Genomic DNA, 22,640 nt, shown 5'->3' with positions numbered 1-22,640 from the left:
TATTGATTCTAGCTTTTACAATTCACAAGTCTGTATTCATATAAAATAAAGATCAACCACTCTAACTACTTTACATAGAACATGTAAATATCATGTACAATATACTCATAACAATTTCTTTAGGTATAATCAAATATTTATTAACATCACACAAAAAAATAATTTTGTTAACAATTATTATAGAAAAATATTATTGGTTGGAAATCAACAGTCGTAAATAAACGGTGTAAAATTACAGCTATAAAAGTGGAGTTAATCTATTTAATCTACGTTTTCTCTAGTTGGCATAAAAGCATGATATATAAACAAAGATCAAATTTTCAACTATCACACCAAATATTATGCTTTATATATAATCATTATTCATTATTTCTATATATTAAATACTAAAATACCATTGTGTAATTAAACTGTCTTTGTCAGGTTATTTTAATTGGTTGCAGAGACGAGTTGGCTAGGGATATTAGAGTGGCATCTACGACCCGTTGTGTCAAAAAAATTCTATTATTATTTATTATACAGTGAAATAAACAATATAATAGTATAGATATTTAAGAATGCACAGTATTTGTCACAGATCTTCATAGGCACATAGTTTATACCTGAGATTTCACTATTTGTAAAACTCTTTGGTTGAATGAAAACGATCTTACGACGAGAGCTGTTACGCTAAAGAAGAGCTTTTGCTGCCATCACGACTTGATTTTTTTCCTGATGGTCTCTATTCTATAGCTTCATTCTATTTCTCAATTTCTTCTTCCTTTTTTCTGTGCATAGCATGTATAATATATGCATAACGAATATTATACGACGTAAATGCCCTAACTATTTCAGCCTTTGCTCTTTGATGAATTTATCAGTCCATCTTACTACCCGAAACGCTACTATTTTTTACTTATTAATTGCTCCTATTCAATTTCTCGCCTAGTCAAAAAAGGTTTAAAACGTCTCAATCTTCAAATCTTTCAAGCGTTTTCCGGGTCCGTTCTGTTATCCTACACACCTTGTTGTGCCATATGTATAAATTATTCAAAACAAAAATTCTAAATAGTGTTGTTGCACTATCGATAGATTATAAACTAATAAAGAAACTGGCTGGTTTCCGATCAGGGAAAAGCTGCACGGGTCAAGTTTTGAATCTGGTAAACTGGTGCTGCATACATACACCTTAGTACAGCGTATAACACCGTCAATCACCGATTTCTCATAAAAAAGATTTATGGATTTATGAGAGATTATAAGTTTAAAAAAATATTTGGAGCATTACTAAAGGACCGTATATTTTATGTTACGCTACAGGGGAAAAATAGCAAGTGGAAAAAACAATACAACGGCCTACCCCAAGGAAGCGTTTTGGCGCCGCTACATTTTAATATTTACACAAACGATCAGCTGAGGGACCTTACAACGAGACATTTTTTTGTACGCTGACGACCTTGCAGTAGCCACACAAGGAGGTAATTTCAAAGAAATAGAGGAAGCCTAAATACTTAGGAGTGATACTAGATCGTGCTCTAACATATAAAGTACATTGCTAGGATACTGGGAAAAAAGTTGCAACAAGTAATAATATTCTCCAAAAATTAGCAGGGACAAAATAGGGAGCTTGTCCAAAGGTACTTGGAATGTCTGGTCTAGCCCTTTGTTACTCAACGGGAGAATAAGCCAGTTCAGTATGGCGTCATTCAACACACGCCAAAAGAGTAGATGTAGCCCTGCATAACACAAATGGAATAATTACTGGATGTCTGAAACCCTCACCAGTAGAAAAAATACAGATTTTGAGTGGGATTGCTCCTCCATATATAAGAAGAGAAATAGCAGCAATGGTGGAAAGGAAAAAACAGATATGTGACCACAGACACCCCATGTTTGGTGAAGATCAAATTAGTAGCCGACTAAAATCTAGAAAAACATTTATTAAAACTATTGAACCCATCACAGAACGGCCAACGGTGACAAGATTAAAAAAGTGGCAGGAACGAGTTACCGATAGCGACAAAAGTACAATAAGGGGGCAACCGATAGAATCCCTTCCTCCGGGATATGACTTACCTTGGTGTACATGGAATAATATTAACAAAATACGATTGGAAGTAGGAAGGACTAAAGAAAACATGCGCAAACGGGGACTATATTGTCATAAAATAAAAATTTATTATAGGTTTATTATACATAAATAAATTTCATTTTTACAACGACAGTCAGGTAATTATTAAAACGTATCTCTTTAAATACAATATGGAAAATAATGGTAAACTAAAAGATACCAAAAATACAGAGGGTATATTTTTCATTTACTGCATTGTTGAATTGTTTTATAGAAAGGTCTCCTTGCATACAACGTATTACATACTGTGTTAAACAATTTCAAATGTAAATCAATGCTGATATTAACTAAATAATCTTTTGTTATTATTATTAAAGGTCGTAGATAAATAGATCTAAATACATCTTTAAAATGTCAGCACAGTCGCGTTGGGCCTTGGCATAGGCTTGTAAGTTATGTACTATACAACGTCTATATATACTATACGTATATAATGGGCATAGCGTTGAAGGAACATAGAAGAGTCCTAAAGGTCACGGCCTTTTAGAAATTGTTATAGCTGAAAGTGATTTCAGAAGACGCTTCGATGTGAAACTGAACATGGTAAAGACGATTAAATATAAAATATACACCATTACATATAGGCAATACTTTTTTTATGATCATGTTAGTTGATTTTTTTGGGGTCTCCTCGTTAAAAAAAATGTGACTCGTGACTACACATTTTTATTTTATAGGTAGTTACACGCAATTCACGTATCACCAGTCTTAAAACTACCATATAAAAGCGAAATAAAATAGTTATAACCGTTGTTGGTTAGGTTGAGTTGATGATTTTTTTTTTAGTGTTCGACTAAAAATATCTGTAGTGCTATAATATCTAAGGAATACTCCATTCAAATTTAGAAATCATTAAATTGATTTTTTAAAAGTTAAATCGTGTCGAATTTGATGATGAAAATAATATGTTACAATTTTATTTTTAAAAATATGTTTATAAATATTATTTTAAAATGTTTTCCTCTCTCAGAAACAGAAATATATTTAGAAAAAGCCACAGCCAGGACCCTTAAATCTATGATCCAGATACTAGAACAAATTAACGCTGTCAATTGTTTGTTAGTAAAGTCAAATTTGTAAAATAAAAATTCAAAACCTATTTTGTTTTTTCGGGGACAAAGGAATAATGTGCCGCTATCTGCTGGGTAATCAGAGCACGGTGCTGGCAGACAACGACTTCTATCCGGACAAAAACTACAATAGACCGTCGGTGGAGGCGGTTGCGGCAGCAGACACCTTGAACGCTCTTTCATAAAAACAAACGGCGGATTCTGTACCGGCTTAGTGTTCTACGGTCAGTTGCAACCTGGTTATTGACAGTAACGGATTTCCAACGCAAAACTGTCCTTTGCAGGGTAAATACACGGTATTCGCCTAACAAGTGGTTGTACACACGATCCCGGTTTGCAATCCAGACAAAATATGGACGAGGGCACGTTGCACATGGCCAAAGCCATGGTGAACATGAGCATTCAGCAACAGGACGACATGAGTCCCGGAATGCCCAAAAAGACGGTGGTCAGCAAAATGCAGGAGAAGGTCCAGGGTTTCAGGTGAGTACGGTTACAGCTTTTTGGTAGTATGCCTCCTGACCCGACACGCGTCTGGCGGCACAGACGCGGTGATAACGTTTATCGCGATGACAAGTATGACATGTCGGCGGTTATGAGCATGAAAGAAATTGACAATCAAAAAGACTCACCTTGACCCATTTGCGTCAAGATGTCGATTGGGAACCGGTCGTTGGTCAGTCTTGATTTTATTAGGAGCGTAATATTATTTATTATACCTATTCGTGACACACGACATTTTGTCACTACTTATTACTTTAATATTCCTAGTCACTGCTATAACGCAACCGCACGCATCATATCACGACCAATTGTAATGGTAATTAGAACAGAACTCTTTTCAGTCACAATGCGATTATAATATCGACCAACAGGAGATGAACTTACCATTCAGGGTCAAACGTGTGACGTATCACGAGCGAGACTGGAAATTTATATATTATAAGTTACAACAGTATATTATACAGCAACGACGTACGACTTTAAAGTTCACAGCGCCACTGAACTTTTGGATGGTTTTTTAAGGGCTTCTTGTAGTTAATACTAGGTAATAGTTGAGGCAAAAAGCATTCTTTCAAACTACACAAAGAGCAATTTTCACGGTAGGCGATTTTAAATGACAACAATAAAGTGCGTACAAATTCAAAATCGGACAACCATAAATTCAACTTGGTTGTTGCAATTTGTAAATTGTAGTTCGAAGCTTATAAAAACCGTGTAAGATTATTTAATGACCAAAACGTGCAAGGGTTTGACGTAAATTTCTATAATAAATCCTCAACAATAACAAACTTGTCCACTTCTTTTTACTAGTTGTGAAAGCCGGTAATATTGCACTATAATCGATAACGAATTTCGTAATAATTAATGTATTTTTATATTGAAAGGTGACAGTTTTATTTACAATTTATAACTAAAAAATCAATTTGATTTTTAAGAGCATTATAGCAGGTGCATACTACTAGTTTTATAAGATCTACATTCTATGTTCAAGTATTAACCCATCAATTGAAAATGAAACTAAGAAAAAATTTGCATCTGTGCTTGATGAATAAATTAAATGTATTTTCGTACTTTTTTGGTAAAAACCTATTAAAAAAATATCGAAAAAATACTAGAAATTATATTTCTTACTGGTACAGCCAGCAAAATTTAAAACTTTGGAAAATCTTCTTTTTGCTTTATTTCAATTGAAATACAAAAAAAAAGCTTTATAAACTAGATCTTTGATAAAAAATGTCCGATCTATTTATTTTGAAAAAATTGTTTAGGCAGTTAAACATTTAACATACGATGAAAAAAGTGAAAATTAAATCTTAGTACTTGAATTTGCTGAGATATTAGTATTGTTGACTGAAAATTTAGTTTAGTCAACTTGATTTTAGCTAGCACAACTTAATGACATGTAAAAGTATTTAATTATCATTGATACAACCAACTTTTGTAGGTGAAACCAATTTTTTTCATGTATATTTAGAATTAGGACACACCAATAGAGGCGTCATTTTAGTTTTTTTTTGAGGCAGTTGATATCGGCAATGTTTTTACTAAAGAAATAATTGTTTTAAGTTTCGGAGATAGCTTCAGGATAATCTTTAAGACAGGATGCTAAAGAATCTAAATTTATTTAATTTTTATCAGTAAATAACGTTTTAGCGGATGGAAATTCTGAAACAGTTTTAATTTCATTTAATTGATGTGACATAAAAACCACAGCAAGTAAAACCTTCAGAGTTTCATATTGGTCTGAAGATCGTTTTAAAACTATAAATATTATGTACTTAGCAGGGAAGGATATTATTTTATACATTTGGGTTCGCTGGTACAATGAATTTATTTTTAAAAAACTACTTAATTTTCAATAACAACTAGACATAACGAGTCTATGACCTTTAGGTATATTAATTTTAAATTTGAATATTATTATTTCTCGTGTTATGCATTATTGGAGGGGGAAGGGGATTCAAAAGGTGTCACCCCCGTGTAATTTTTTTTAGGTTTTATACATTTCTACTTTAATACCGTTTTTAATTAATAATTTGAAAAGTATAAGTAAAATTAATTCGACGAGTTTGACATACCCTTTCACTGAATTCTGTAACGACATAAACCGTTTTTAATTAACAGTCGCCCAACTGCTTTAAAAACATGGATTTTATTAATCATAATTATGTTTTTATTTTTTTTCCGTCAATAAAAGTTTATTACTTTGATTAATTTAGGGAAATGAGACATCAACTTCCTTTTTTTACATAAATGTTTTATGACTTATTTTAAAATATCCCAAAAAATCTTAGGCTTTCACTTATTAAGCAATTATTGACTATATCCAGTGGCGAGGAACTAAGTAAATAAATATAGCATAGCGTTCACCATCGTATAGGTATAATATTAGTTATTATACAAAAAAAATCGCAATCCTATTAAACACGTATATCTTTATTTCGGTCCCAAATTTGTAAGCCAACGGCTGGATAGAATTGATGATTTATATGATGTATCAGTAATCTGTTAATGTTGTGTAGATGACACATTTTCGATTTTCCTTCCCTCCTTAATACTTAACTAAGGACTAATAATTTTTAAAACAGGCTATAACCATTAACCAAAAAGAAGTAATCTTGTCTTTATCACGATATTCGTGACTGTAACTTATATTATAACATAATTAGGGTGTTCGTTTTTTTATTTCACTATAACATAATATATTGAATATCGCAAATAATTAATTTCCAAGTACCAATTAAAACGTACTCAGAGCACCTTGAACACCAGTTATACTTCCAATGTATCGACTATCGCCCGAACAGAAACTTGGGAAGTAAATGTATTGTTATTTTTATATTATTTATCATTATCATTTGTTTTTTTAATTAACGTTTGATCGTAAAATCGTTTACGGTATAATAAGAAAACATAATATTTGGGTGGTTCATGGACGTCAACTAATTTTGCAATTTCTCCGCAGCTACAGCATTTTTATGTTTCGTTGTAAAAAAATCACAAGACCAGTCAGTTGGGAAAATATATAATTCGTGACGATTACCTGCAAGTATAAGCCGACACACTATGTACCATATAGAGCGTTCTAACCGGGGACAAGGGTCAAGTTTACCGTTTACGTTACTCGCGCGTTCAACGTCTCTTTTATGTTCTATATTATACCTCACTCATAGTGGTCGTGGAGTTTATAGTAATTAAGACAACACAGCAACCACTAAGGTATCGGAGTCGAGCACACGTAGTTGTCATGTTTTAACAATATACTGTAGTCTGTACGTATAATATATTATAGGTAGAGTCTCAGACCAGACAGCCTTGGGTTGGTTACAGTTTTGTTTCCCCCCCCCCCCCACTGCCTTTACGCGATTTACCGAAAACTATATAATTACTTACGTTATTATTTTTATTATTATAAATACAATACGGTCGTGTCAGTTAAACACAACCTGATCAAAATCGCCAAGTGTTACCATACTTGCTTGTACACAGCAAAAAACGTACCAATATATACTGTGTATATTTATCTAGTTATCGACGGCTATCCGGAGGGCAAATTATTGATATTGCAAAGGGCTTAACACTCTTATTTCATATTGGCACACCGCAGTCACGATTTTCGTTACACTAATATGTATGATGTATGTGCGGGTAAATTGTTCGCTTTCGGTCGGACTCAATAACATAAGGAATACATTGTTAAACGTCAAATAAAATCATTTGTTTGTATTTTTTCTTGAATTATACAATCCGCAATACTACAGTAAATTTACATGATATGTTTTATTTAATATAAAATTGATTGCCTTTTTTGTCTTAAAACGTGATTATATAAAAACCAGCCAGCAGTATACAATATCCTACCGGTCACTCATGCGGTTAAATGTTTAGTCACCCGCACACTATAAATCGATAATAAATAATCATTTTCAGGAGGTATTTTACACCGGCAGAGTGATTGGCATCATCCTTTTAACATAATTCACGGTCTGTCCTCCAGGTCACCGAGAACAATAGTGTTTCACGAATAAGATATTCATAAAACTTGAAAAATTTGGTTCTTACCTCGATCGTCATATTTGATGTATAATAATATCATAAATCTGTTAATGCAATAAGACGTGTTATGCATACACATAACTAGTGGCATATTTTGAAGAAATACCAGTCATGTCTGGACAACAACTAATTTAATTTTACTAAGATTCGGTGAAGTTACTGTTGCTGTTTAGTGTTTACAGCCACTATAAGACCCCTATAATCCAGCCTAAACACAACGTAAAAGTATAAAAAAAATACTATACTATTTCTCCTTTTTTTTAAATTTATATCCATCTATAGCATTTAAATAATCCATTAACACTTAACTGTCAAAATTCAGTACTTGCCGTTATAATATATTATACAAGCTGTCCGGAGCCGGCGTTGCTCGGGATTTAGTTTGCCAGGGCTGAGTAAAATAATTATATGTCATCAAATCATCACTTAGCATACCCCGACTAGGTTTTTTTTGTACATTACATTATATTGATTATGTCCTCCTCTTACTCAAAGGTCCCAGTCCCGGTCCTAGTTCCAGATCCAATTCCAATGTTTAATAGCGTCCCCAGAATCGGCCTGTTCCTTTATTCATCACCTACCATTCGCTCGAGTACCGTGGTTACTATGGTTACAAACAAAGTGTTTATTTTAGGTTAGCAACGAAAAATATTTCGTATTTAAAGTAGAAAGTTCGTGTTTGAGGCCACCCATAGGGGTGGAATTTTCGAAAAGTACTATGCCAGTTATCTTCGCGGAAGTGCACTCAACAACTTCCCAAAGTTTCATGGCGATCGGATATATGGTGTAGTAATGCATAAAGGACACACAGACATACACTCATTTTTATATATATATATATTATATATATATATATATATTAACGAATTATACAAGGCACACATAATTGCATTAAAACAAATTCAAGTTCAAATTGATTGTTCACATCAACTGTTTACAATATATTCCTTGTGTAAAGAATTCGTAAAAAAAAATTAAATACAAGGCAGTTTTTACCTTTACACTAATGTGTTGGCGACTAGAAACCTCATAAAAAACCAAACTAATAAAGCCATAAATCCCAACCATCTATGTTTGGTTTTAATGTAGTTATTAAGTCATTTCAAAAAAGAAGTATTATAAAATTTATTTTATCAAAAAATATTCATTTTTATAAATTATTATGCTTAGTTATATGACACGTAGTTTAATATTTTTTTAACTATACGGCTTTACTATAGTGATAAGGCGGTCAACTATAAATACATATGTTATACAGCAATATTTTATAAAATTATTCAACTACATAACGCACTAAATGAAAACAATTCTAAAAATGACAATAGTTAGTTAACGCTGGAAAATTTCACTTATTTGAATTATAAGTTTTAACAATGTTGTTTGGCAAATGCCTAAATAGTACATAATTACCCATGAAAATTAGAGCCAACAAAACTATGTACAAATGAATAAATCAAACCTTACCTAACCGGATAATTTTTTAGACGTGAAGGACTTACTTTTTGTTTACAGACAATAATGCTAACATTAATATTCATAACCATTGAAACATCTAAATTTTAGTTATTTTTTGTTTAAAAACACTTTATAAAGATATCTTGTAAGTAACATATTTTAAATTATTTAAATTTTAAAAAGTAATACTTTTCAAAAAAAGTTATTCACAAATTCAATTTTTAGTAAGTTACAATTAGTCGCTCATTAGTTCTTTTCCAAATTCTAGCTTATCCTTAATAAATAAAATACGTACACGCACTAATTACTAGTAGGTATATATAGAACGGAGTAATTTATTTTACTTCATAAATGCTAACTTAATAAAGAGTTTGTGCCAAATACGTTGATAAAATAATGTCAAGTCATTAACATCTGTTCATACTTGTAACTTGAAGTTATGCTTAGTAACTGTAAACAAGTGAAAAATCATTCATATGTTTTTAATTCAACGTTGTTTTGGTTTTCTAGGTTTTATTTCTACATTTCTATAACGTTAAAGATTTATATGTCATGCAATATAAGAGACCAAATAAATTTAGTTTTATAATATATTATTTGAAAGCACAGTAAAAAGCTAACACAGTGTGATACGATGCATCCACGAGTTAGAATATGTGAAAAAGGGCCATGGTGTGGCTCAATGGGTCACCTCGCTGTTGTCATTCAGTACTTGATGTTAAGTTAAGTATTTGTGGTTGATGATCTCGAGATGAGTGGAGATTGGAAAATGTTTGAAAAAAATTTAAAATAAAGCTTTTAATGGATAGGGACATTTCTTATAAAAATATTTCTTTTATTATTTTAACTACCTAGTTACGTAGCCTAAAAGCGCACTTTTTCTCAGTTATATACAAATTATTTGTTAAATCTGTGTTTAATATTTGTGTCTGAAGAAAAGGATCCTAAGTTTTGCCCATTCCTAATGCCGCCACCTCACTTGCATACAAGCATACAATAGGGGAAGGTGGAGGAATTGCAGCCACTTAAGCGGGAATTGAAATATCTTTGGAACTAAAAGTCCAGAAATTCCGTTCTTTCTCGAAATCAAACTATAAACTTATTAGGTGTTATGTATATAAGTTTCAGATTTTTATAATTAAGTTAAATAATTTTTTTTAAAAATTGCAGATGACCGTCATTACCCATATAGCTGAGTAATACCAAAGTCATCATCAGTAGTACCAGTCACCAAAAACCCATGTAAAATGATAGGGAGAAATTTAAGTTCCTAAAAAACATACAAGTTATGATCAAAATATTATGTTATCAGTACAGTCTGTACAGACCTAGTGTACAATGATATTGTTCAAAGACATTGTATGTTAAATGGAAATATTAGTTAGGTAAGGTTATTACATAAGTTATGTTAGACCGTTTTTACCCCATCAGTTTTTACTGGTATTACCCCTATCAGACTTTTTTTTAAATGCGTGTATTTACTTAAAAGCTGTAATATTTAGGTATGAGAAAATAAATGCAATCCATGCCAGTTTGTGATATATTAGAAACAGTCAACATAGTAAAAAATTAGAAATTCATAATTTGTGATGAGTTTTATTTTGAAAAAATATTACAACAAAAGTGATAAAAAAATTGATAATTATTTTTTGGTGGGAAAAAAGTTGTTTATCATTTTGAAACATCTGGTGTTAGGTTCTGGTAACAACAGTCAACAGTTATCAAATTATGTGCTCATCTAAATTTTAGCTATCGTATTTTAAGTGATATTCCATTGACCGGTATTACCCACTGACTGGTATTCCCCCATTCTCCCCTACACTTCCTTAAAAACACTGTGTAGCTATTATTACTTTGACTTTAGCTTCATGCAAACATAAATTGATTTTTTATAAACTCTGCCCAGTGAACGGCAATCCCAACAAACAACAGCATTGAAAATATACGGGCTTTAAAAAAAGGACAATACTTCTTTCAATGATTTCGCCTACCTTCAAAAATGAATTTTTACGGGTATCGGACAAGGTTATTAATTCACCAGTGTCCTATTCGCTCTATATTATAATTTACCTATTACAACACCCATGTGGTGTACTTGTAATGTATTATTATACAATTCTAATATAGGTAAGTCATGTAAGTTATTATTAAAACTGTTCTATGTGAATGACGGTTGTTTTTAAACCAAAGATCGTGTCCTGTTAGCCACCAATGAATAGACGCACGATCCATACCTCAAGAACGAAGGCGCTTTTGTAATAACTATAATATGTGTCGAATTCGCCAAAACTATTCTAAACACAATGATTTAAGGATCGCCTTGCCATAATATTATCTTGCGAACGCTTAATTACTTCAACACATTAGTTCCTCATATTTTACTTAAATTCATATAATATTTTTATACTATTCCAAAATATAAAATTATTAATTATGTTTAACAAAATAAACTTTCATATAGAAATAAACAACTATATTTTTCATCATGATCATCATTTCATCTTCTCCTATTGTAATCTAGGAAGATAACTAACCTGAGTAACTCCTAAATAATAATTAAAACCGTCTTTGAAGCATTGCATGTATAAATTATGTAAATCATTGATTTTTACATTGAGATTGACCGATCGCGAATGATTACTAACTTCAAAGAACTCATAGTAGTACATTGTTGTAATTATAAACGAGACAACAATTCGTTTTAAATGACGCGTTTGTCTCTTGGTTCAAGAGTCGAAACTCAACAATATGTTATAAATATACCCTTTTGCGATATAATAAATTAAAACAAAAATATTTTAAAGTTTTTTTTTTATAAAATTTGGAAAACTCGGTTTCTCATTATACAACTAAAAGTAATTTATTAAAATTTCAAATTTTTGCACACGGTTATCTATTTTAGTGTTAACATATGTTTTACTTTTTCATATTAAATACCTTGATAATATTTTTTATTTAATAATTAAGAAGTTTGAACTATTACTTTAATTTAAAATTCAAGTATTTATTAAAATAAACATTTATTAATAGATTCTACGTCGTGCTATATTTTTATAATAATTTTCGTTAGTCAAGTAAATAGACAATATTTTTGACTGGATGATTTAATAAAAACACATAATGAATCAGACACACAGCACACTTTATATAATCTTTCCTCATAAACGATTTTTTAAACTTTAAACATCTGCGTGGTGCATTATTTAACTATAGACGATAGACATTCCAATAATAAAATACAAGTATAAGGGATGACCATTATGTTTGAGGATTTTTTTTGCATAACAATTTTATTTAATAAACAGTTGAAGAAAATACTCATATGTGGTTGAATATTTGAATATTTCTATGGCTGTTTAAATCGATATCGCTTCCTTCTCTTCTACATTATTGAAATAAATAGAGATTGTAAGTTGTGTACAGGTGGTGGACATAATGATGATTGGTGTACTGTAATACACTCACAATGTTATTCAATACACCATGTACTTTAAAAACAAAATATTTAATAAGAACGCTGCCAAATCATTGGTTTCAACGTCCTCAAATTTCAATTTCCTCAAAACTGGAGGATAGTAATGTAGAATATTTAATTATTTTAATGTGGAATATTTATGACCATCTATTATCCGGAGTCAAAGGTTTAGAGTAAGTTGGACTGTCAACACATACTTATAAAGCCAAACTATAATAGGAACAAGTTATAAATTTCTCTTTTTTTTTTTTTGTACATTTCTGACAAAAATATAGTTTTTATTGTTAGTACCTCGATTATTCGAACAAGAGTGCACAACATTGTAAAGTTACTGCATTTTATTAACTAACGCAGTACACATTTAAATGAAATACCGACATTATAATCAAGTTTTAACTTAAACTCGTAAAACAATATTTAAATTCTTAAATAAAAAAAATGTACATCGATTATTGGAAAAAAAAAGTCTAAATTTGTTGAACCGAAATACAGTTATTACTTCTTAAAAAAAACCTAATTGCTTAGGTTAAATTAAGGTAAAACGTTTTAAAAAAGTTTTGTAAAAAGTGCAAAATTTTTTCCTTCGGGCCGGATTTGAACCAGCGACCTATGGATATCTGTTTAAACCAACTACAGTCCACCGCTCTACCAACTGAGCTACCGAAGGCCATGCGTTATATAGAGAAAACAATTGCTTATAAACAAGCTCGTCCGCAGGTTGAACATAATGAAATACAGAATTATTTAGCGCTATCTAACGGAGTGTAATTTATTCTTTTTTTTATTCGCCGCCATATTATCCTAATAGGTTGTGCTGCATATAATTTGATTTAGGTAAAATAGAAAAAATAAATAACATTATCCGTAGCGTAGCAGGTTAAGAACACGACATTTTCCAACTGGGAGTTGTCCAATGCTCCAATAAATAATTAATTAAGTTGAAAGATCTCATTATTTTAGCTTGTTCGTAATGAGAAAATAAAGGAAAAGAAGTAAGAATGTATCGATTTATAATGTTTGTTACAATTGATTATTAATAAATAATACTAAATAATCAATTTTCAATTAATAATAATACATTTTAACCTAATTGATGTACTACTACATAAGTCTCAAAATGTCCCCTAATATAACATTAATAATCACGTATAAAAAAATGCAAAAAATTTCCTCCCCGGCGGGGAATCGAACCCCGGTCTCCCGCGTGACAGGCGGGGATACTTACCACTATACTACCGAGGAATGATGATAAGTATGTATTTTTTAACGTTATTTAACATGAGTGTATAAAGCAATCGCTTATAAGAAATTTATATAATATTACTTATTAATTCACATATTTAATAAATGCAAGAAACTATAGAATATATTTTATAATTTTAAAGGTATAAAAGTAATAACTCATCTTTTAATTTTATAATCATTATATTATAAAAGCCGAGCACGTCTACACAGTACATTAATTTGGAATGTAGGTGTATCGCACATTGTGCTTACATATCATATTAGAAATTATAAAGTTATTGTATAAGTCATTATTGTAAAAAATAAATAGGAATTCCGAATTAGATAGATCAATTTGATTATACCTACCTATTGATTAAGGATTCTTCTAAATATTTTTCAATTAACCTAAGCAATTCTAATTCGGTAAGATACACGAAGAGGTTTCAAAGTGCAACTTTCAACAAGGACCGTTATTGATTTTATTAACGTCAAAGATCGATAACTAAACGAAACCCTAATTACAGAGTTCCTTTTTTTTTTTAATTTTCAATAACACACCTTTTGTTAGCCTAACGAACCGAAAGTTGTCGTTAACCTAACTTACCGATTTACATAATTCAGCTAATGGTTGGAAAATATTTTCCGCGCTTTATAAAGATAGGTAAACACTACTGACTAGTCACTAGAGCATTTCGATGTAATGTATCTGTCATGCTCACATGTGTATGTCGTATAACTGTATCATTCAGGGGTGCATCACGGGTTGTCGGTATTTTTTAAGAACACGAACATAGATGCCTGTTATATGAATCCGTAAATTCTCAAGTGTATTGCCGCCCTAATTGTAATACAATAATATACACTGATGTTTGATACGTACGCATGTATTAATACAACTTGCTGTAGCCAGTACAGACTACAAAGCACTATAAAATGTATACGCCCTGGAGGCTGGACTCTGGAGCAATTACTGAAGTCACCTTTGCTTGCTCTAAAATCTGAAAAATTCCACCGACAAAATGCGTACTGCCGACTGCGTAAACTTATACAGTTAACAGTATAAGTTTCATTTATTTAAAACCCCATAATTCTTCCAACAATTTACCTGATAGGTTTTTTCAAAAGAAAACATCTTTCTTCGCTGAAATCCCAATAGTTATTTTTACACGTATAATACATTTTAATGGTAAATTGTAACGGTTGAACTATAATTCTGATTTCTGACAATAGTGTAAACGATAAAAAAAATGTTTAAATCAACAATAATACATTCTCCTAATAATACAACCGTCTCAGGGATATTAATTTAATAAATATTAAGTATTAAGATTATCTACTTACATTTAAATTAAAAAAAAAAAAAATCTCATTTTTCAATTTATTTGTGTTCCGTTTGTGTGTTTATTTGTAACGGGAGGGACAAGTTACTCTATTCCTCCTTTGTCTGCTGTTAATCAGCAGTTGCGCAGTTTATTACAACTGCAATCTTACGTATAGTTTGTTAATCGTTTGAAAGTTGTAGCAATTTAAATGTTATTCTTAATTATCATAATAATAGAATTATTTCCCCGTGCATACTACACGCATTTTACACACCGATTATGAGAGTTTTTTTTTTTATTATCCTTGGCGATGACGTATGAAAAACAATTCGAAGGTCGGATTTTTGACACGTCTACCTCGGGTTCGGCTCCAAGACTACTTCGAGAAATCGGATCTTCTAGGTCGCGCCTCTCTGGAATGCGATAATTTGCTACTGGTTTTCTGTATTCCAGAGAGAATTTGTTATTTTTTTTTCGTAACACGCCTACCTTATAGTAACTGTGCATCCGTATAATATTAGTACGCGCATTAATTATTATTATAACGCGGTAAAGGACCTTTCTCTCCGTACAGTGCAGCCAACGGCTTTGCTTTCTTTATACGTGCACGCAAAACTTGTACGTGCCCACGGTACGCCACAAAGTTCTACTAACCCAACGGAGACGGGGGAGGGGGGGGGACGGGAGTTGTGATAGACGATTCACCTAGAAACTGGTCACTTGTCCCCAACTGCAGACCGTGATTTATACGGCGCCACCAATTGGCGGTGCTAAAGGTGAGCTTTCACTCTCCATGTGCCTGTCATTATTGTGATTACTATTACTATAGTTGCCGCAATCGTCGCTTGTGTGTCGCGCGGTATTAATGTTAAAGTACGCAAAGTCCGCATAGTGCACCAGCTAGCGTACTTACCGCGCGTGCGATTTTTCGAACGCTAAATGTTAAATATGAGTTCATCGCCCGAAAGTGGTGTGGATATCGAAGATTCGCAAATGGCCGACGACAAGTTCTCCCTGGAAAACCTAAATCTCGACGAACTCAAAACTCTCGTTTCCATGTGGTAAGCCCATCGTGTTACCCGAACTATACATATTGCTCAATGTACCCACCATTAAAAAACCTGACGATTTTATAATAAAAAAATAATTTATCGTCGCGAGACTATTTCATAAGAAGGACCCTGTATGCTCAACACAAAGCGTATCTATTCGTAAATACAATATACATATATAATATATAACAATGTTATTAGACGAGACGGTGCGGACGTATTATTAAATGATTAAAAACTTTAAAACAACAAGCGTGTTGTGTCAGCATGACTGCTGGTGTACTGCACACATATGTATCTCTGACAAAACGCAAAATGTTGTAAGTATAGGTTATCGTGTTAGCAGCTACCTATTTCTTACCTAGGTATAGTAATCGTGCATTATACCTACATACGTGCGTGGACTTAATGATAACCGCGTCCAAAAATATTAAAACAAAAATTGAGACGACTAGGTTACTTTCATACAAGTAACATTATTGAACATACAATTTGAAATACACGCAATCGAGTAATGAGTATTCATAGAAACACACGACTTAGTATTTACATGATTTCGCGTGTAGAGAAATGTTACGCCATACGGTTTTATGTATGTGTATAGGTATGGGTTTATGCGATTTAGAATTATGCAATTAAAATTTTATTATTCTTAATTATGTAATTAATTATGTATAACTCGGAGATTTACAATATTATTTGTTTTGTCACAACACACCGCCCAAATGTTATGTAATCCGTCGTAATAATAATTATTATACTTACAAAGATGTAGTAAGGTCAATTTTGTAAAAGAATAAGTAATAACAATAATATTATTTATTACAATATACGTTTGATTGTTGAACACATTTTATGTAATAACATGCAATATAATTAAGATCACATTGCAACAGTTCTTTTAATGTTACTAAAAAATCGTGTTAAAATAAATGATAAGAGAAACTCAAATTTAAACGAAAAATATAATTATACATGTTCATTTTTTTATATGACCTAATTAAAATCGAATTATTTATGTTTTACTGTTCCCATATAATATTTTTTAATTTCATATTAGAATCTATTTTAATATTGGTAGAATTAATGAATAATAGTTATCATAAAATAAATGTTTTATCAAGATTAGCTATGGGTTTATTAACATTTATGTTTGATTCGCGCGTTTAAACATATAAGTAGTTTATGTACAATTTTATGTATAATTTAGTTAATAAGCGATTAGTTGTTTGGAATACATTTAAAAATGTAATAGCTTAAATTAGTTTCTGACTTAAATTATATTTCTGACTTTTGTTCTTATAATAGGTATACTAAGTTCCCATACACGCAATTTAAATGAAAGTGCTCAGTTAGGTTAACCTTTTCGAAAACTCACAAGATGAATGTATGAAATGCACTCTGCACAGTGCCTAGGTATATAAAAAATCAGTTTTATTATTATGAACATTAATTTATCATACTTCTATGTTCTCCATATCGAACTATGGATCTCTACTTCTAAAGATTGTACACACTATTGACTAAATAGTATGTAAGAGGCTATTCGATATCTACTGATATAATATGTAAGATATTATAACACAATTTGCGAAAAATATTTGTACACTAGACCCTCGAATTATTTCTTTTATCTGATGATATTTTGTTAACGTTCCTTGGTCTACACGACGTGTGTAGAAAAACACTCGAGAAATATGTATTATTTTAAAGTAAACTTTCGATAACTATTGGCAAACGATTTGTAACACAATCGATATCGATGGTTACTCTTTTTAATTCGTACATGTGTTTTTTTTTTAATTTTTATATTCGATATCATCATTATTACTGTTAGGATTGTTCATCATAATTCGTGATCATCAGATGCGTAACATACGGTTAACTATCGAGAGTATTCCGTTATGAGCAAATCCGTTGTTAATATTATAGCCTTTTATCGGTAGCGGTCAAATACATTATAGTTTAGAGCAAGTACTTTTTGCCGTACAAACTACAAAAAACTATGCGTCCGACTATAGTAACATGGACACGATTTGCCGGATTCACGTGGAGGCGGAAGGGGATCGCGATAAAGCCACTCTCAGCCAATAGGTAAATGATAATGTAATGTAATTAATAGTTGTAATCAAACATTTGACGGTCTACTTTTAATGTGTCGTTCTGTGAAAGCTATTAACGCTTTTTTCTATCAAATCACAGTTGTATTTTAATAGTATTAATTAAATACAACTAATAATAAATAATTGAGTTATTAAGTTCAAACTATAATTTTAGTTAATATTTTAAAATTATAAAACTAATAATAATAATTACTAATCACTGATTAGCAACTGCTGGCTAAATAACTTACTTTATTCTATCACGATGTAAAATGTTTGGTATTTCATAGTTTTAGTCAAGTTTTTATCCATCGCTATGCACATTGCATGAAATCATTTTATTTTGCTATAATTATGATTGATTACCTTAACTCATAAAATATTTTTAAAAAATATTTCAAGCTATTTAAAATTGTTGAATATTTCAGCTTTAACTATGAATTATTTTCATACTTAATCCATTTTCAGTAATTTATTTTTTTTAATTTGATTTTGTTATATTTTTAGTAATAACTATTAACCATTATATTATTATTATTAAACTAGTTTTAATTTAACTTATTTATGCTATTACCGAGTAACATTAAAAAGTTTCCCGATCCAATCCCGTCGATTAGTAAAATTCTAAAACAAACTAGATTAACTTTATTTAACTAAACAACTCAATGTTAAAATATAAATTTTTCAATGAACTATGGCTGTTAAAACATATTACGTTTAATAACATTAATTATAAAATGTGTACCTACTCGAATTTATTATAATATTATAATATATTAGTCACTACAATATTTTATTAATTATTTCTAACGTAAAACTGAACAAATGTTATGGAAAAATCAAACAAAAAGTATGCACCGCCCGGGAATCGAACCCGGATCGCAAGAATGGGAATCTTGCATGATACCATTACACCAGCGGTGCGCCCGAGATGCGACTTACCAAATAGTACCTCTTAAATCTAGTTGGATTTGTTTTTATACCTATGTATCTATTTTTATAAAATAGACTATAGTACCTATGTTGATCTTCTACTTTGTGCTTCTAATCTATTATATCCAGGGCTCCACATTATAGATCATTTATTAGAAAATAATATAAATATACTGACTGCTGCGGTATTACATTTTAGTACTTTACATTACATACTAAATACAATACAGTCTTTACCTATAGCGTATACAAATATATTATATTATGTTAAAAGCCCCATTTCATTTTTATCAAAATGTAAATATTTGCAAATGCATTGACTAATACTAATTGTTTACTGATATGTAGTATAATACTGAATTTGGTTTACATAACATTAAAATTGGTGCATATTTAAGTATTGATTCTATTTTTCTTCATGGAGGTTAGATTATCCACGCATTAAAACACAAATAATAATATTTCGCTATTTTTATAGAAAATCATTATAAAATAAAACACCGTAACGTTAAAATATCCATTAAAATATTGTAAGTATTATTAATTGTGACGTATGCTGTTCTTGAAGTGGTTAATTTAATAGACTGCTGTCTGCTAATAGATTATTAGACGATTTGTTTAATGTACAAAATATTTCCTAAGCGCTTAAAATGAATACCTACATTTGTTTTGTTTTAGTTGCCTTCATAATACACAGATTAACTAGTACATTACGATTATAATAGTACACAAAAACTATGTTAACGTACTACGTAGTGTTGTCCTTGAACACATTCTTCGTTCAAACTTCTAATCTAAATGTGTAGAATATTATCGAATTTCCATATATTAATATATTATATATGATATTTACATCATTGTTATTATTATTTCTTAATTCTTATTTAGGTACTGACAACTAATGCGACCTATTCACTTATATATCCCAACATTATATTATAAATACTTATCTATAATGATAATACTAATAGTTATAATCATTGACATCATTAGTTATCGCAGAATGCATCGGTAGATAACTTGAACTTTTATTTAAATTAGAACTTCAGACAGATAAAATCAAAATTTAAGTCGAGCATATACAGTATACTATTAAATTAGGATATCCATTGCATTTTTCAAATAAAAAATATGTATTTTGTACCAGAATCCAGATATTGTATTGTAGATTATGAGTTCATTGCTTCTTTTGAATTAAATGTTTCTGTGATATTAGGAGTATATATAACAATGATAGTTCATTTATTATTATTACTCGAGTTTTGGCATCAGTAGGGGCATCAGAATTCCAATGGGACCCTCTGGAGAAGTTCCCATTGGCGCAACGTTCTATTTAATCAACAAGGATCATAACGGTTGCCTCATCATATGATTTGTAATGGTTAAAGTTATAACCACTACTGATGCAATTGTACCACTGATATCGGCCTGTATTTGTGTTGATTTCGATCCGTTAACCGACACGAGAGAATGTCAGGAGCGATACGTTGTTCTGTCGACTCACAGTGGACCCATCGTTAATCGACCCATTTTCATAAATTCGGCTTATACCTTAATTATGGATTGAGCGGCAAGTTCACGGCCTTGGTAAAGCAAGTATTTAAGAAAATCAAATGGATCCGTGAAACTGATAGCCTGTGTTTGGACGGAATCGCATCAGCACCATCTATTGGCATTTCGGGCACCGTTGTCGAGTGTGCTTTGTGTAACCCAACGGCCACCGCGCTGTACGGCGCGCCGTGCGGTAGGCAACGTTCGTTGTTGTTAGACGGCGCGGTAGTATACAAAAACATAATAATACAAATTGTAATTTACATTTGATTTTTCGACGTAGGTCATCGCCATGGATTAGACGTATTAAGTTCGTTTTAACTTTTACTGTACGGTTTAACAGTTAAAGAGAACATCGTCAATACGAATTTATACTATTATTTCTGATTGTAATGATAAAAATTAAAAAATAAATAAACTGCAAATTTTATGGACAGATAATATAATATCCAAGTTGTCATAAACAATAAACGCTTAGAAACTTGAAACTTGAACCTAATATAAAAATAATGGTTCTTATCGATAATTTATTTCCGCTACTATGATGGGATATTATTGTAATAGCAATTATATTATACTATAGCGAGTTATTGTAATAGTAGTTCGACGATGTGCTGTTAAAAACAACAACAGAATAGTTTTGCATAATATGATTTAATTCATTTTTAAACGCAGCACGGTATTGTAACAAAATTCTAGAATCTACGTAGACTCACAAAAAAATTTTAGTCAGTGCAACTCTGGTTAGACCGGCTAGCCTCGTGTGACACTTATGATAATAATTCTACGAACAATATTAAGTGTGTTATTCTAATATCTAGTAAAGTGTTGAGTAGTATTGAGCCAAAATAAGACTACGTTATATAATCAAACGCAATTAATGTATTGTTTGTTAAATATTAATTTAACAAACAAGCAAATTGCCCTTTTCAATGAGTTCAATCAATTTTAACTATAGAAAGTATCGATTAATAGGCCATAGCATCTTGTTATCAATTTTTATCGGATTTTGGTCGTCATGCAACTAGCATATATTTTGCTAAAGCCGCACTAGTCGACGGCAGTGAAACCGGGTATTTTCGATGTGACGCATTAAAAAATTCGAAAACCACCAACTGGATTTCCTTGACGAAATTGTTTTCTTTGAATTTCCTTGTTTTTACTCTAAAACCACTTTGGAGACTGCACATACCATGGCATGGGGGTGAACTTGTTTTAACGACAATGTAAGTTTATCGCCCTTTTAGTACAGCAGAGTTGTTGTGTTTTCGTTTAACTAAAAACCGGACGTACGAGTAAAATGGGTAACTTACGAGGACATAAGCGTTGCGAGCGTGTAAACCTTTTTTTAACTATAACTGTTGTAGTGAGAAATAATTAAGCTACGTAAAACGTAAAAGCCTCAAAACTACAGCGTGTGGTGAACACTTTTAATGTTACACTTTTTAGGATTCCTACCTAAAAATTCCTACACTCAATTTTATTCAGTAAATTTCGAAAAAGAGTTTACTAGTTCAGGGCCATAAAATATGTAATCAAACCAATTTGTTGAATATACTAGGTAGGTATATTTCAAAATATATTTTTTTTTAAAACGACACAGCCTTCAAAGTTCTATGTCGTATAACCAATAATTAGGATTAGCCCAATTAATTCTGATTTATATAAAAAGTTACACAAAAAATTAAATTGCGTCTACTTTTAAAAAGTAACATAATTATTATTATTTCTTTGTTTTTAACAAATCATCATTAACAGGTCAAAATGTACCTAATTAATAACA

At 31.1% G+C, this 22,640-nt stretch overlaps 1 protein-coding gene and 3 non-coding genes across 6 annotated transcripts in view; 1 reads left to right on the top strand and 3 right to left on the bottom strand.

The window, feature by feature from the left end:
* Positions 1–3,437: 3,437 nt before the first annotated feature.
* The window catches only part of LOC126835826 (NAD kinase-like), a 37,351-nt gene continuing 18,148 nt past the window's right edge, over positions 3,438–22,640 (top strand). Inside the window, exon 1 of one of the 3 annotated variants that reach the window (XM_050568660.1) lies at positions 3,438–3,663. In XM_050568660.1, coding sequence (XP_050424617.1) covers positions 3,533–3,663 — 131 coding nt within the window. In that variant the 5' untranslated portion in view covers positions 3,438–3,532. Of the gene's footprint in view, positions 3,664–16,045; positions 16,281–18,210; positions 18,366–22,640 lie in introns of those variants that run through there. The other 2 variants (XM_050568661.1, XM_050568663.1) reach the window with 2 other exon arrangements.
* On the bottom strand, positions 13,250–13,337 carry Trnay-gua (transfer RNA tyrosine (anticodon GUA)). Its single transcript is given in 2 exon segments — positions 13,250–13,285; positions 13,301–13,337. It is a non-coding gene; the product is annotated as a tRNA-Tyr (tRNA).
* Trnad-guc (transfer RNA aspartic acid (anticodon GUC)) lies at positions 13,841–13,912 on the bottom strand. The gene has a single exon. It is a non-coding gene; the product is annotated as a tRNA-Asp (tRNA).
* Trnag-ccc (transfer RNA glycine (anticodon CCC)) lies at positions 19,227–19,297 on the bottom strand. Its single transcript has one exon. It is a non-coding gene; the product is annotated as a tRNA-Gly (tRNA).

Source organism: Adelges cooleyi, unplaced genomic scaffold (assembly GCF_023614345.1).
Source record: "Adelges cooleyi isolate 19-005CV unplaced genomic scaffold, UGA_ACOO_1.1 ACOO_flye_CR_arks_rails_tigmint_CR_PRNA_23, whole genome shotgun sequence".
Lineage (NCBI taxonomy): Eukaryota > Metazoa > Arthropoda > Insecta > Hemiptera > Adelgidae > Adelges > Adelges cooleyi.
The sequence above is the reverse complement of the archived record's forward strand: the minus strand, read 5'-3'. Positions and strand labels throughout refer to the sequence as shown.